At 51.5% G+C, this 15,308-nt stretch overlaps 1 protein-coding gene across 9 annotated transcripts in view; it reads left to right on the plus strand.

Annotated features, from left to right (window-relative positions):
* TBX4 (T-box transcription factor 4) overlaps window positions 1-15,308 on the plus strand; it is a 32,566-nt gene that overhangs the window by 14,576 nt on the left and 2,682 nt on the right. For all 9 annotated transcript variants that reach the window (XM_045375118.3, XM_074019086.1, XM_074019088.1 and 6 more), the window contains 4 exons: window positions 1,139-1,286; window positions 12,220-12,372; window positions 13,348-13,436; window positions 13,558-13,787. In XM_045375118.3, the coding sequence (XP_045231053.2) occupies window positions 1,139-1,286; window positions 12,220-12,372; window positions 13,348-13,436; window positions 13,558-13,787 (620 nt within the window). The remainder of the gene's footprint in view (window positions 1-1,138; window positions 1,287-12,219; window positions 12,373-13,347; window positions 13,437-13,557; window positions 13,788-15,308) is intronic.

Here is a 15,308-nt window from a genome sequence, read left to right on the forward strand (position 1 = left end):
TCCTGTTTCTTCATGTTCCCCTTGGCTTCAGGCCCCTCCAGCCATCCAGACAAAGTGAGGCTCCACCAGGGGGCTGGTGGATAGAAACCTTTGGCAAGGAGCTGGGAGACATAGAGAGGTGAAGGCACAAAACCAAAAGGGGCCAGGTAAATAAATGCTGGGCTACCTTTCATGAGGCCAACTCCTTAGTCCCTGACTGCCTGGGAGCTCAGAACAGCGCTCCAGGAGCGAGCAGCCAGCCAGGACACTGCGCTCCATGGCAGGTGAGCCACAGAGCTGGAGAGATTGGACTGAGGAGGCAGGATTTGGTGGCCACGTCCTGGCAAGGGCCATGCTTCTGTTTCTTCTCCCTCTCTGGGCTAGAACTCAGAGCAGGCTCTGGCTGCCGGGAGAGCTACCAATGAAGTTCTTACCATTGTTTTGGGGACTAGCCATTTGAGAGTTGTCCAGGTCCTCTGAGAAGCTCCCTCTAAATAATATAATTTATAATGTGACAATCAGAATCATACGAGGTGTGGTGGCTCATGTCTGTAATCCCAGCTACTCTGGAGGCAGAGGCAGGAGGAAGACTTGAAGGTCAGGAGTTTGAGACCAGCCTGGGTAATATAGTAAGATCCCTGTCTCCATAAAAATTTTAAAAAGTTAACTGAGCATGGGTTCCACGCCTGTAGTCACAGGTACTTGGGAGGCTGAGGCAGAAGGATTGCTTGAGCCCAGGAATTGGAGGCTGCAGGGGGCTATGATCATACCACTAGCATGGGTGACAGAGTGGGAACCTGTCTCTTAAAAAGAAAAAAAGTTTTTAAAGCATAAGTGTAAATATACATAGGAGTGCCTAAAGCTCCTCACAATATTTTTGTGATTAGCCCCAGTCCTTCAATTAAATGATCCCATTTCCCTGTAACCTCCCTTTTTTTTCTACTGCAGTAAAATCAAGGAGATTCAGAACTGCTGTCTCCTCCTCAGCATTCTCTCCTCTGTCCCTCACTCCTACTCTGGAAGTACTAATTTGACAATATGGTGGGACCAGCAGCTATTTTTTTCTCTGGTCAATGGGGGTTTGCTCCAAGAGGGGACAGGGAATCTGGCCTCACCTGCCCCTGGAGTAATCGCCCGTTCTTATCTGCTCTGTTGGCAGGATGGTGGCAGGGAAGGCTGAGCCGGCCATGCCAGGAAGGCTGTATGTCCACCCGGATTCTCCTGCCACAGGGGCCCACTGGATGCGGCAGCTGGTCTCCTTCCAGAAGTTGAAGCTGACAAACAACCACCTGGACCCCTTTGGCCATGTAAGGATGGGGGCTGCCTGGCCTCGGGAGGCAAGTCTGGGGCAGTATTAGGGATGGGAAAGGCCAGGATGGGGACGGGGAGAATCCACTCCAGGATCCAGCTCCAGGCTTTGGCACTCACTGGCCAGTTTAGGGAAGGAGCTCAAGCCTCTAAGGCGTGCAGAGAGCTGGACTTCCTTCCCCACCACTTACTGGCTGGGTAACTCTGGGCAATTGTTTCAGACTTTTTGAGCCTCACTTTCCTTGTCTAGAAAATGGAGATGACCATATGTACCTTTCATGGTTGTGAGACATAAATGAGAAGGTATACAGGAAGCACTTTGCACATAGGAGGTGCTAAATAAATGGCAGCTATGATGATAAAGGTGACCGGTCAGGTCTCAGCTTCAGTTCCCCAAAATCTTCCCTTGCTGGAACATAACACAAGAGGAGTAAGCCTTTTTGAGCAACAGTCACGGATGCATTCCGAAGCCCCTCTTTGGTATGTACCATCTGCCTGGCCTGACAGCCGCCTGCTCCTGGAAGGAAAGACCTTGCTCTGGCTCCCGTGTTAGCTCCTGCTGGGTTTGGCCTGGCCCTTACAGAAGAGTTCTGAAGCTCCAGGGATGCTGCTGATGCCCCATCCAGGCTGCCCAAGCTCATTCTTTCCCCATCTGGCCCTGGCAAGTCCACAAGAAAGAGATTTTTATGTGGAAATTTTTAGCTCTAGTGTGTGGCAAACAGAAGTCTGGGGACCTGGTACTATCCGCCAGGGCACAGGCCCCACCCCCTCGAGACTGCCCATGGTTACTGCGGAAGTGCAGGGCAGGGGCAGTGGAGGCTTCGAGATGCAGGTGTGGCTGCTGAGGTTGCGAGGTGTGCAGGTATGTCCCGCTTTTACGCCCCAGCTTTGAAGCATAGTTCCTATGGAAAACTCCAGCCATGTTTCTTTTCTGAGTGATGGGTATGTAACTGGCAACGAACTTCTAGTTTTAATTTCTCAGAATCTGTTCAGTTCTCTTCTGAGTCATTGGTGAGCTATAAACAAGCAGCTAGGAGAATGCTTAATTAACGCCGTCAACTCCCAACTTATCTGGTTTGTGAGTCCCTATACTGGGTTTCCCATACAGGGCGGGCAGACTTCCAGTGGGGAGGATCAGCCAAGTTCCCACCTCCCCGAGCCCCAGGGCATTTCAGCCTAGAGGCAGAGGGGCTTCCTGGGTCTCCCAGGGCACCATCCTGGTCAAGACTTTGTTCCCAGTCAACTCCTACCTAACTTCCTGTGCTTGGCCAGGCTGTGGCACCAGCCTCAAAGGATAGGGAGGGTCTCTGTGTTGGGAGGCTAGGGAACCTGGCCTATGACTGCACACACACACACAGACCCCATGGGGGGTGAATACAGAGCTTGGGGGGAGCTGCATCTTTGGGTGGCCATTTGTCCCTAGGGATCCAAGCCTGGAGAGGATCTTGGATGCGCCAGCTTGTTGTCAGGGCTACCAGCTGTGGGGATGTCTCAGAGGACTCCTCTTTTCTCCAACCTCTAGAAAGTGAGAGGGGAGAGGGTTAAGGGATGGAAAACTGGGCCTTCTATAGGAAGTGGGAGAGAGTGCACTGGCCTTCACAGCCTAGCAGTAGCTTTTCACAGCCTGGCTAACCTCTTCAGTGGCTCTCCCTGGGTCTATGAGTGGTTGGTGACAACCTGCATAGAGTCAGGGCCAGTGAGGCTGCTTGATGGGCTTGTGATGCTGGACGTGCCCCTGGCTACACCTGTCATGCCTGCCTGGGGCTTCCTTTGCTTTGGCCACAGGGATACTACCCACGGGAACTCAGCTTTCTCCCTGGATGAGTGGGACGCAGAGCATCTTCCTTCTCCCTTCATCCTCACACTTACCCATACTTGCAGTTTATTGGCTGCAACAGCCCTGTGGGTGTGGCAGGGCCCAGGTACCATCTTGGACCCAGGCCTTCTGCTTCCCGGTCCAGTGTCCTGGGCTTCTCCACTGCCTTTCCGTACCCAGGGCTCTTGCTGCGGTATCTTCACCAATTTAGAGCACCCTTGAAGAGGGAGCAGCCTCTGGCCATTCAGACAAGGGCTGTGGAGGGACATATCAGGGCACAGCAACCCATTTGGATATTGACTTTCTTCTGCCCCTTGGCCCGTGCCTGTGGGAGTGGTGAGCTCTCATTGAAGGGTGAAGGAGTCACCCTTCTTGGCTTCTCAGTGCAAGAGGCTGGGGAAAAGCCCATTGTATTGGGAATTGCCCTTCCATCTGCACAACCACTTCTACATTTTCAGCTTGCCCTGAAAGCTTCCAGGCCTCAAGGGACTTTCTCCAGCCACATGAGCTTGGACTTTTCCTAGGGATCCTCATGGTATCCCAGGAGCTTGAGCAGCTGCCTCCTATTGGCAGCCCTCACCCCCAACTCCTGCCCAAAGGGGTGGGCTCTCTCCTCGCGAAAGGGCAAGTTGAGAGCCCATGAGAGTGGCTGCGGTATCATCTTGGGGTCCAACAGGTAGACTCAGTGTCCTTCTAGCCTGGAGATCCCTGGGCCCAAGCCACCCCATTTCCTCATCCCCGGAGATGAGCAGGGTGGCTGAGAGCCCATGTGTCTGCTCGTGGGTGCATTAAGGCCTCAAAGAGCAGGAAGCCCTGACTGTCGGGGTCGGGGGTGTGGAACAGTCATTTTGGGATAATCCGGGTTTTCCTGTAATTCAAGATGCCCTTCTTCCATGAATGCTGCTCTCCTCTGAAGTCTGAGGACCTTAGGTTGAAGTCTTGGGCCCGGTAGCCTGTCGTGTGTGGCAGATGGGGCCCTGGAACAGGAACCTCTCAGACCACATGGCCAGAACCTCCTAAAAGACAGGACTGAGCTCTGACTAGAACACTCCTTGTGGGTTTTTGTTGTGGGATTAGGAAAGCCTTCACAGCAGAAGCCCACAAGAAATTTTCCAGTCCGAACCTTGGAGGGCAGGTTCAGGAGGGCAGAGGGTCAGCTCCAGTCCCGCGGGTGGGCCAGGCAGGAGCAGAAAGGACCATGGGGCTCGGGCTGGATGCGCTGCCTCCAGGTGGCCTGAATTCAGCTTTGCTTCTGCTGTTCTGGCCACAGAAGCTGCCTGCCCACTGTTCCTTCCTGCCTGCCACTACTTCCCACACCCAGCAGGGTCCTGTGCCAGGCAACCATAAGATGGGAAGGGAAGCTGCTTCCCCCAGCTTTCTTCCTCTTCTCTTCTGAATAAGCTTCTAGAAATACCTGGGCTTCAGGAAGTTGGGGATGGCCTCACTGGGGCATAGGTGGGACCTGTATCCTGCAGCACCACGTGGAAATGGTGGCATGTGGGTATCCCAGATTGCTGAGGAGGGAGGGCCGGTTTATGATTTCTGACCCAGTGAGTCCAACTGTGGGAGGGGCTGCATTAGCCCCTGGGCTAGAGGTGTGGACTGCAGTTCCTCAGTCACAAAGTAGCACTCATTAGTCCCCACATAAATATGTGACTTCCTCCTCTAGCCACTGGGCTTCCTAATCAGCATAGGCCTGACTGCCCCACCCTTAGCCCTGGGACTATCTTCCCACCCTCTTTGCCTAGGTAGCTACTCCTGAGCTGCGGGATCCAAGCTCAAATGCACCTTCTTCAGAGAGAAAGCTTGGGGTCCTCATTCTATGCTGTCAGAGCACTATGCAACTTTTCAAGCTAGTACTTGCCAAAGTTATAATTTTGTACCTATTTGCATCTTAAAATTTTATTTATGAATAGGAAGTACTTTCACAAGCTTTAAACATAAATCATTGAATAAATTAAAATGTCTACAATACGACATCTCTTTCTACTTGTTCCTGATCCACTGTTTGTTTCAACCCCCAGTACAGGCAACCACAGTTACTAATTTCCTTTCAGCATCTTTGTTTTGTTTTTGCACACAGACAGAATGTGTAATCTGGAATCCCCTCTTTTACACACAAAAGGTGGCATACTATGGAAACATTTTTTGCATCTTGCTCTGTAAACTTAATATCTCTTAGAGAATAGTGCATTCAGAGAGAGCTTCCTCATCCCTTTTGCAGCTGCACAGAATTATTATTATTTTAAATTTTTTTGCGATGGAGTTTCGCTCTTGTTACCCAGGCTGGAGTGCAATGGTGCGCTCTTGGCTCACTGCGACCTTCACCTCCCGGGTTCAATCAATTCTCCTGCCTCGGTCTCCTGGATAGCTGGGATTACAGGTGCCTGCCACTACGCCCAGCTAATTTTTGTATTTTTCCTTTTTTAGTAGAGAAAGGGTTTCACCATGTTGATCAGACTAGTCTCAAACGCTTGACCTCAGGTGATCCGCCTGCCTCGGCCTCCCAAAGTGCTGGGATTGCAGGCATGTGCCACCGCGCCTGGCCTGCAGCTGCATAGAATTTTATCGAATGATTGTTTTAGAAATCATGTAGCCAGCTCTTATTGAAGGAATTAGATTTTTTTAATTCTTTGCTCTTCTGATTAAGCTTGTACATATGCCATTTTACACTGTGCCAAGTGTATCTGTGAGATAAATGGCCTGTTCAAAGGGTACGCGGATTTGTAACTTTGAAACTATCACCAAATTCCCCTCCATGGGAGCTGTACTGATGTATATATTTCCACCACTGACTATGGCCTTACCAATAAGGGTGGGAGAACAAACTTCTGGATTTCTGTCAGCTTGACAGGTGAAAAGTGGATATCAGTTTTAGCTTTAATTTGCATTTCCTTTATTATGAGTAAGGTTAAGCATCTTGTTTTAATAAATTTCCTCTCCTGTGAACTGCTGTTCTCATCCTTTGCTCATTTTTCTTGTAGGTTTTTGATATCAATTTCTAAGAACTCTTATAAATTAGGAGGATGTAGCTCTTATCTGTGATAGGAGTTACACATGTCCAGGTTATCGTTTGTCGTTTGGTTTTGCCTGTAGTAATATTCCCACGCCGATGCTTTTGATTGAATTGATCAATCTTTTCCTTCTGGATTTTGGATTTTGAGTTATTGAAAGCCCTAATCTTTACTTATAAGGGACTTTTCTTCTAGTATTTTATGGATTTATTTTTACATTTAAACCATTGATCCTTTTGGAATTTATCCTGGCCTTGATTTGAGGTGTGAATCCAATTTTTTTTTTTCTAGAGAGCTATCCAGTTGTCCCAGGATCACTAATTGAGTCGTCCACTTTCCTCCCCTGGTTGAGGTGCCTTATTTCTGAACACTAAATCCCCATATGAATGTGTGCCTGTTCACACGCCAGTCTTGTAACTGTTGAGACTGGATAATAGGTTTTAGTGTTTGGCAGGACTGGGCCTCCCTGATCTTCTTCAGAGTTTTCTTGGCTAGTCTTGTCTATTTTTTCACATAAACTTTAGAATAAGCTTGTAGTGTTAAAAAAAAAAAAAAAAAAAAAAAAAGGACTTTATTTGTATTTTTATTGGATGTGCTTTAAATTATAAATTTACTTAGAGAAGACTGATAGGAATCCTTTTCTATTTGCTGAAGGGTTTTCTGGTCCTTCAAGCGTATTCAGGTTTCCTTGAAGTGACCCTGCACGTTTCTCGTTAGGTGTGTCACCTGATTTGTTACCATGATAAATGCAGCCTTTCTTTCACTACATTTTCTCACTGCTTATTTCTGCTCAATTTTGGGGTTACTATGTGACTTCATCACCAGATAGCAAACCATGAGGTTTCCAATCACTGTGACATCCTAGTGCCTAACCATCGTGTCTGGCAAGCCAGTGGGTGCTGGTGGATGGTAAGTGCATGAGAAACTCCTGAAGGAGGTGGTAGTTAGACAGCAAAGCCACTTCCCCTGCCAAAGCTTATGCTGGATGCCCCCCACAAAGCTTATGATGCAAATTTGCCAGTGGGGACCCAGAGCTATTTATCTCCCTCTTTCCTCCTTTCCTTCCACATTTGCTGATCCCCGACAATGTGCCGAGCCCTGAGCTCCAGATCAGGTCCCACCCTCCCCAGCCAGGTTGAGGTATGAACTCAGGCTTGGAAACTAGTACCAATTCTGGCTGTGCCTGAAACTGGCTGTCTGATGCTGGGCAAATGCCTGTGCCTCCCTGACTCTCAGTCCCTCACCCGTTAAAATAAGGGCAATAATAATTAATGCCTACTTTATATGGATAATGTAAAGACTAAGTTTATGGTGCATGTAAATGACTTAGCACAAGGCCTGGCACACAGGCTATGCTCAGTAAGTGCCAGCTGTGATTGCTGTTGCTGTGGCAGAGGGCAGGAAGGTTTGGAGGCCCCATGGTACCACCCTAGTGTTGCTCCCTGGGCGTGAGGCCTGAGGTTCCTCTGGCCAAGGCCTCTGGAGTGGGCTGATGGGCTCCCTGATTTCGTTCTAGTTTGAATTTTCCTTGGACGCACCTCTTATCATTCTGGTCTTAGTTTTCTTTCTTTTCTTCTTTGGTGTTTAAGCTGAGATCCTGTCACTGTCCTAACCTCTTGATAGGGCTGGGGAGGATCAGAAGGATGATGGAGAAGGTAGTCATAGAAAGTAAAATTATGATACAGGGTAAATCTGGTTTTAGTATCTGACAAAATGGACATTAGCCACACTGTTGAGGGGCTAGCATCCACATAATGTGTGTTCTGTGATGGACAGTAGGGCCTGCTGACCCAAGTCCTTTACAGTGTTTAATTGGCACCTTCTCATGAACTCTGAGCTTGTTTAGAGTGGTGTGTGCTCTCTCACAGGCCATCTGGATCCTGCTGCAGACTGTGTCTCCAACCAGCTGTGTGTTCCTGGGCGAGTCACGTCTCCACTACCAGCATTCTGTTCCTCATCTGTAAAATTAGAGAGCTGGACACGAATGATCTCAATGGCCTGCCTCTCCATGCCCTAATGTTCTGTGATTCCAATGTAGATAGATCTGGGCTTTATTGGCCAAGCACGCTATGGCGATCTCTTGAGGAGAGGGATGTTTGGCGCAATTGCAGTTGTTAAAATAGAACAGGCTTCTGAATAGTGGCCAGAACATAATGAATCCCATTTCTGTGAAATGATGATGATGACGGAACCAGTCATGTAGTGGGGTTGTTGACGTGGCTGGCCCATTTGGCCCCATATCCTCTGCAGCAAATATAAATGTGAAACTCTGGCAAAGTAGTTTAATGTGGCGCCTGAGGAACTTCCGAGCAAAGCCAGGTGTGTGAGTCACTGAGTTGGTTTCACATTCTCCCGGCTGATGGGACTAAGGCTCGAGTTTATACTTGCCTTGGCTCAATGGGTGGGACTTTTTTCCAGATACTTGTCGAGGTTCTAGACTGTCGGAGTCAGGAGGGGTTTTTGGGACCACTTAGTCAAAGTCCCCACTTTATAGATGGGGACCCCAATGGTTGGAGAAGGAGAAGAGCTTGCTCAGGACTTGACGCTGGTGAACAGAGATCATGAAGGCGTCTGCACCCTTCTTGACTTCTCTGTGACTGGGGTTACCCTCACCTAGTGGCTCCCACCTGCCCCTGTAGGACTGGCAGCTTCCCTCTGCAGGTTTCCCTGTGAGCCTGGTTGGTTCCCTGCCTCGGAAGGTGTGTTGGGCAGTCTCTCCACCTTAGTCATCAGGGACTTTGTCTGATGGGCTAAGGAGTTTGGCCTTTATTCCAAGGGTCAAGCGGGAACAATCAAAGGTGGATTGTGGATATAAGGCATTTATTGAGCCCTATATACTGGCAGCAGTCGTAGGAGGGGATGTGGGGGGAAGAGGAGGAAATACAAAAGGCTCTGCTCTTAAGCAATGCACATCTTCCTGAATTTCCCAGAAGATTGTGAGCAGGGGAGTGAACTGATGGGATGTGTTGCAGGATGAAATGAAGAGAAAGTACACGGAAGTAGGGGGAGGCTGTCCCCGCAGCCCAGCCAGAGATGGTGGGGCCTGAAGCAGAGGTATGCAAAGGGAATGGAGGGGCTTTTGTTTTATAGATAGAGTCACAGGAATCAGTCACTGAGTGCACCTGGAGGTGGATGACAGTGAGGAGAAAGGGAGTTGATGATGATACCCAGTGCTTTGATCAGCCCACGACTGCTCATGACTGTCCAGGTGTCACAGGAGCAGGGAGGCTGCTGCCACGTGTCCTAGTGTCCTGCACAACCTTCATGAGGTGCTGGTGCCTATGGCTCTATCCTGGGTTCTCTCAGTCCAGTTTCTGTTCTTCCTTTGTGCTGCCACCTTTGGAGGGCGAGAGTGACTGGGAGAGGCCTTCATGCCAAGGAGCTGGAACATAGAGCTCATGGGAGATCGCCTCTGTGCATGTTTCATTACCACTTTTGACCTGGAAAATGCCTTAGAGATGATCTCGTCTTTAGTGAGCAAGCAAAGACCAGAGAGGAGGGGACTTGCCCACGTTCCCATGGAGGGTTTGTGGCCGTGGCCCAGATCTTCCCACTCTCAAACCCGACCTTGCCCTCACTAGATCCTGTCTGGGGGCAAAGGAGCCTGGAGGTACAAAAGGATAAAAGGTATGGCCCTTTCTCCTGAGGAGTTTAGAGTGTAACTGAAGGGAAAGGAAGCCACTAGGATGCAGAATGACAGCCAGGTAGATAACGCATGAGAAGCAAGTTTCAGAACTGGGTGTTCAGAGCAGGCCCTTGGACCTGAGCCTTCCTGGAAGAGGTGGGCCTTCCTAGAAGAGACGTTAGGCCCAGAAGGTGAGAAGAAAATGTGAAAGGAAGATCAAGACAGCAGAGGGACCTGCATGTGCAAAGGTGCTCAGGTAGAAACTGGGCATTCCTGGAGCCATCGGGCCACCTCCCAAGTATTCCATTGCTGGATCTTCTGGGAACGTGGGTCCTTTGTGGGTGCCTGCAGCTCTGTGAATAGTGCAGGGTGATGGAGTCACCTAAAGGGGCTGGGAGGTGTTTTCCAGGCCCAGTTCCTCTCACCACAGGAGCATCCCCAGCGTCCTGGAAAGGGACAAATAGCAAGGCCTCTCTAAGCGGGACCTGTGTCCTGTAGCCTCACTCTGAGTTCCTCACCTGGCAGGCCCCCAGTTGGGCGGCAGGTCCCCAGCTGCAGGACCTGCTTTGGGGTTTGGGGAGTTACGTACTCGCCTTGTGAGGGTCCAGAGGTTTGTCACTGAGGGCTGGTGGGGGAGTGGCCAGTGCAGAAGGCAGAAAGTGCGGTTCCTGCTGGATGGAGTCACCCAGCTCAACCGAGGAGCCCAGGGAAGGCCGGTACCCACAAGCCAGGTCCTGGCCCACCCGTTCCTCAGTTGAGCTGGCTCTCTAAGTTATCCCGGTGCCCCAGGGCACGATGAGAGCAGAGTCTTCCCAGACTAAGACTTTGACCAAGACTTGCCATGGAAGAGCCTGACTCTGGCCTTTCTCGTGGCACTCTGATCACTAACGAGTTAAACCTTTCATTAAGCGTCAGCACCAGGCCCCATCCCTGGAAACCTAGAAGGGCGGCAGCCCAACCACCAACCCAAGGAAAGGGCACTCCCAGCTACAGAGAAGGGAGCTCAGAGGGGAAGAGGACCCGAGGGCCCGCCTGGCCCGGCCAGGACAGAAACCAAAGGGTTAACAGAAGCCGCAGGGCTGATAAAATGCCCCAAATTCCTGGTCCTGCCTTCAATGGGGAGGGCGTCTGGCAAATGTCAACGATAAAAAATACATTTTAATGGCACATGATGCAGCTGCTACCGTGGGGCGCAGCCAAATGAAGCAGGTTTGGAGCAGCAACTACTGTGAGCGGCCCCAGGGGCTCTGGCGGCCGCGCCTCCAGGGCGCTTTGCTAAGCTTTGTCCAGCTACGGCAACCCACCTCCCCCAGCCCATGGCATCCTCAAGGGCCCTTGGGATTGGGGGCCTCTTGCCTTCTATGGCATTATTTTAGGAACTGTGCCGTCTCCTACCTTGGCACCTTGAACACTTGAAGAGCTTCCCTGAGGGCTGGGAGTGGCCTTGGGCAGGTCTGAAGGCAGGATACATTTGGGTCTCCCCAGCACATCCTCAGCCAGCCTCTGTGCACATTGAGAAATACATGAACAAGGCTAGGCACGGTGGCTCACGCCTGTAATCCCAGCACTTTCGGAGGCCGAGGTGGGCGGATACCTGAGGTCAGGAGTTCGAGACCAGCCTGGCCAACATGGTGAAACCCTGTCTCTACTACAAATATAAAAAATCAGCTGGGAATGGTGGAGCACGCCTGTAATTTCAGCTACTTGGGAGGCTGAGGTATGAGAATCGCTTGACCCCAGGAGGTGGAGGTTGCAGTGAGCCGAGATTGCGGTACTGCAGTCCAGCCTAGGCAACAAGAGTGAGATTCTGTTAGAAAAAAAAAAAGAAGAAAAAAAAAGAAGAAAAGAAAAGAAAGAACAAATGAGCAATGTAACAGAAAAAAGTTACAGTGGGACACTTTCCTCAGCTTCCTCCCTCTCCCTCATCCTGCAAAACCCAAGTATTTCTAGAAGAGGCAGGTCACGTGTAAGAAGGGTATTGAGAAGAGGTGAGGCTGGAGGGGGACCCCTGAGGGGAGGTTACATGTTATGATCCCATTTACAAATGTGGAAACTGAGGCACAGAGAAGCCCAGTGACTTGTCTGAGATCAAACAGTGAGTCGGTGGCACCCTGGACTTTTGCTGACAGCTCAGAATTCCACCTGCTACACTGTGCTGAGTTCACAGTGGGCTTTTACACTGTTAAGGGCTTACTCGAGTTCTCCATTACCACAGTGAATCAATTGGTCACATCAGGGAGGGCCTGGGGCTGGGCGTTAGTGCTGGTGCAGAGAGGCTAAGTGGGGCCGGGGTGGAGAGAGTTTGGGGCCCAGGGGCTTGGTTCGTCACTTGGGAGCTCCAGTCCTGGTCCGCAGGCCCTGGATCCTGTGCTTTGAGGAGAATGAGAAAAACCAGGCCAGGGCCAGATGAATGAGGTCAAGGGCCTGGGGTTTGCGGATGGGGCCCTGGAGCTCAGCATGAGATCCTTCTCTTCCAGATCATCCTCAACTCCATGCACAAGTACCAGCCGCGGCTCCACATCGTTAAGGCTGATGAGAACAACGCTTTCGGCTCCAAAAACACCGCTTTCTGCACCCACGTGTTCCCAGAGACCTCCTTCATCTCTGTGACCTCCTACCAGAATCACAAGGTACAGCCACTGCCCCACAGACCCCGCTTAAAACCATCCCGCATTCCTTCCACCACGCAGAGAGGCAGAGTATGAAGCCAGAGTCCCAGCAGGGCTTGGGCAGGCCTAGTGCAGGGCCCTCAGAAGCCTAGAGTCCCTCAGAACCGTGAGCAAATCGAATGATGAACAGAAAAGGACCCTAGACACGTCCATCTCCAGCGCAGAGGAATTACGGCCTCTGTGTTTTGCGGAATGGAGAAAATTGGCAACTGTAAAAACCAGGAGCTTGGAGCCTGCCTTGTGGTTTGAGCGTTGGACCCTTTCATTCCACAATCTTCTTTCTCTTGGTTCATCTCCTGGTGCCTTCAGAGAGAGGGGTAGGGAATGGGGAGAGGAGCCCTGGGGTGCTGTCAGCTGGGGTGTGGAAGCAGAGCCTGAGCAGAGGCACTTCCCAGGCTGTGGTCGGCCACCTCCCACCCTGGTTACTGCCCTGCCCAGCCCAGCCACCCCCACTGTGTCCCAGTCACTGACAGCCGTGCTCTGCCACCCATCTGCTTTCCACAGTATGCACACGGGGACTGGCAGGTGGGCAGGGGTCACTGGGGAAGGGCCGTGGCTGTGGTGGATTTTAGACAGAAGAGTGACAGAGTGGGAATTGCATCTAGAACGGTCACTCAGAGCCTGATGTGGTAATTGCACAGACTCAGGCGACAGGCCTGGGATGCTCACTGGGAAGCTGTTACAGGTCCCCAGGAGAGACCCATGGGGACAGAAACCCGGCAGTGCAGAGGGCTGGGCAGCAGCAGAAAGAATCGGAGGGTGGAGAGCAAGGAGAAGGGATCAGAGCCAGGAACAAACCAGGTGGGAATGGCAAGGCCCACTTCCCCAGACCTGCCCTAGCTCTGACTTTAAGCCTGGGGTTGGGGAGGAGGGAGGGCCAGAGGTCAGCCCAGTCTCACCCTCCTCCCGGCGACCCTGTGTGTTTTCCCCCCACAGATCACCCAGCTGAAAATTGAGAACAACCCTTTTGCCAAGGGATTCCGGGGCAGTGATGACAGTGACCTGCGTGTGGCCCGGCTGCAGAGGTGGGGCCGCGCGGCCCGGGGGGTGGGGCGGGCGGAAGGGATTCAGGCACGTGGCCTCTGTGACCCTCAGTGCATCTTCACTCTCTTCCTGTCTCTCCTCCTGTCCTCCCCACCCCTTCAGCAAAGAATACCCTGTGATTTCCAAAAGCATCATGAGGCAGAGGCTAATCTCCCCCCAACTCTCGGCCACACCAGATGTGGGCCCCCTGCTCGGCACCCACCAGGCGCTCCAGCACTACCAGCACGAGAACGGTGCTCACTCGCAGCTCGCGGAGCCGCAGGACCTGCCCCTCAGCACCTTTCCTGCCCAGAGGGACTCAAGCCTCTTCTATCACTGCCTGAAAAGACGAGGTAGTGCTCTCCTGGTCTAGAAGCCCTAGGGGGTCAGAGAAGGGGTGAGGTTCTCCCCGACACCACTCTGCAGCCCCCTGACCCCCCAAAACACACACACGCATCTGGTGCTTGTGTGGCCTGGGAGAGTGGGCCTGAAGGGTTAGGGATCACAGCTGGGCGCAGGGCCATCTTTTCCAGTGCAGGGATGCTGGTTCTCGTCTTTAATGCTGCCTTTGGAACCCTCACAGACAGCTTGTAGCCCTGGCGTCCCCAGATGCCTTTCCAAGTGTTGCTTTGCAGTCACTGCTCTGAGAGCCTCATGGGGTGAGCTGGGCTCTGCCTGGAAGTGCAGGAAGAGGCTGACACTTCCCAGTCCAGAGGTTTTGGGATTGGAGCTGTTATTTGTCAAAGCAACCTCAATTCCAGAACAGGGAGGACTTGGTGTCTCACGTGCAGGGCCTTCCGTCCGATCATTCCTTCCAGGATCTGCAGTGGCTGCTTGAGAGTTGAGATGAGCTATTGTGGATGTAGATGGGAGCTGGGAAGACAAGCCACAGCACCCTCTGTGCCAGGTCTCTTCGTAAAGAGGAGGAACCCGGAGCTAGGCACCATCACGTCTGTGCTCTGTGCCAGGTTTTGATTCCTCCATGGATAGAATTGCGATGATTCATGTTACTCCACCAGAAGACCTCACGGGGCCGCTGAAATTCCCTTCAGAATGAGCCTGGGGACTTTTGCTTGCCATCCAGAATGTTCCCTCAGCCCTGCTCCTAGGGACTAGCCTGGCAGAGCTCCGAGATCCCCTGCATAAGTCTCATTAGAACTCAGTGACCTAGACCACGGGTCGTCAAACTGTGGCCTTCGGACCTAACCCAGCCTGCTACCTGTACAAAATAGTTTTTTACATTTCAAAACAATTGAAAAAATTCAAAAGGAGAATATTTCATGAAATGTGAGCATTATGTGATATTAAAGTTTTAGTGTCCATAACGTTTTACTGGAACACAGCCATACTCATTTACTTACGGGTTGTCTATGGCTGCTTTCATGGGACAACAGCAGAGTTTCGTAGTTGCAACAGATACCCTATGGCCCACAAAGCCTAAGATATTTACTATCTGGCCCTTTGCAGAAAAAGTTTGCCAACTCCTGACCTAGAGTGAGTAGGCCACCTGCCAGGATCAAGAGCTTAGCGCAGGGAGAAGAGAGGGATTTGGAGAGATGACAGAGAATCAGGCTGAGTGAGGGGCAAAGGAGAGAGCTGGGCCAGGGAGAGGAGCAGGTCTCCCTGGAAAGGGCAGATGCCACCAGCAGGGGCGGAGGAGAGAGGTGAGCACAGGCCTTCACACCCACTCAGCCCCTCTGCTTCCAGCCCTGTGTGTGCACACAGAGAGCTTCCAGAATGAATGCCTGGAGAAAACAAGAGGAGGGAGGCCAAGAGGAGCCATGGATGGGTGGGGTTTGTGGTTTTTTTTTTTTTTTTTTTTTTTGAGATGGAGTCTCGCACTGTCTCCCAGGCTGGAGTGTAATGGTGCAATC

Source organism: Macaca fascicularis, chromosome 16 (assembly GCF_037993035.2).
Source record: "Macaca fascicularis isolate 582-1 chromosome 16, T2T-MFA8v1.1".
Classification (NCBI taxonomy): Eukaryota; Metazoa; Chordata; class Mammalia; order Primates; family Cercopithecidae; genus Macaca; species Macaca fascicularis.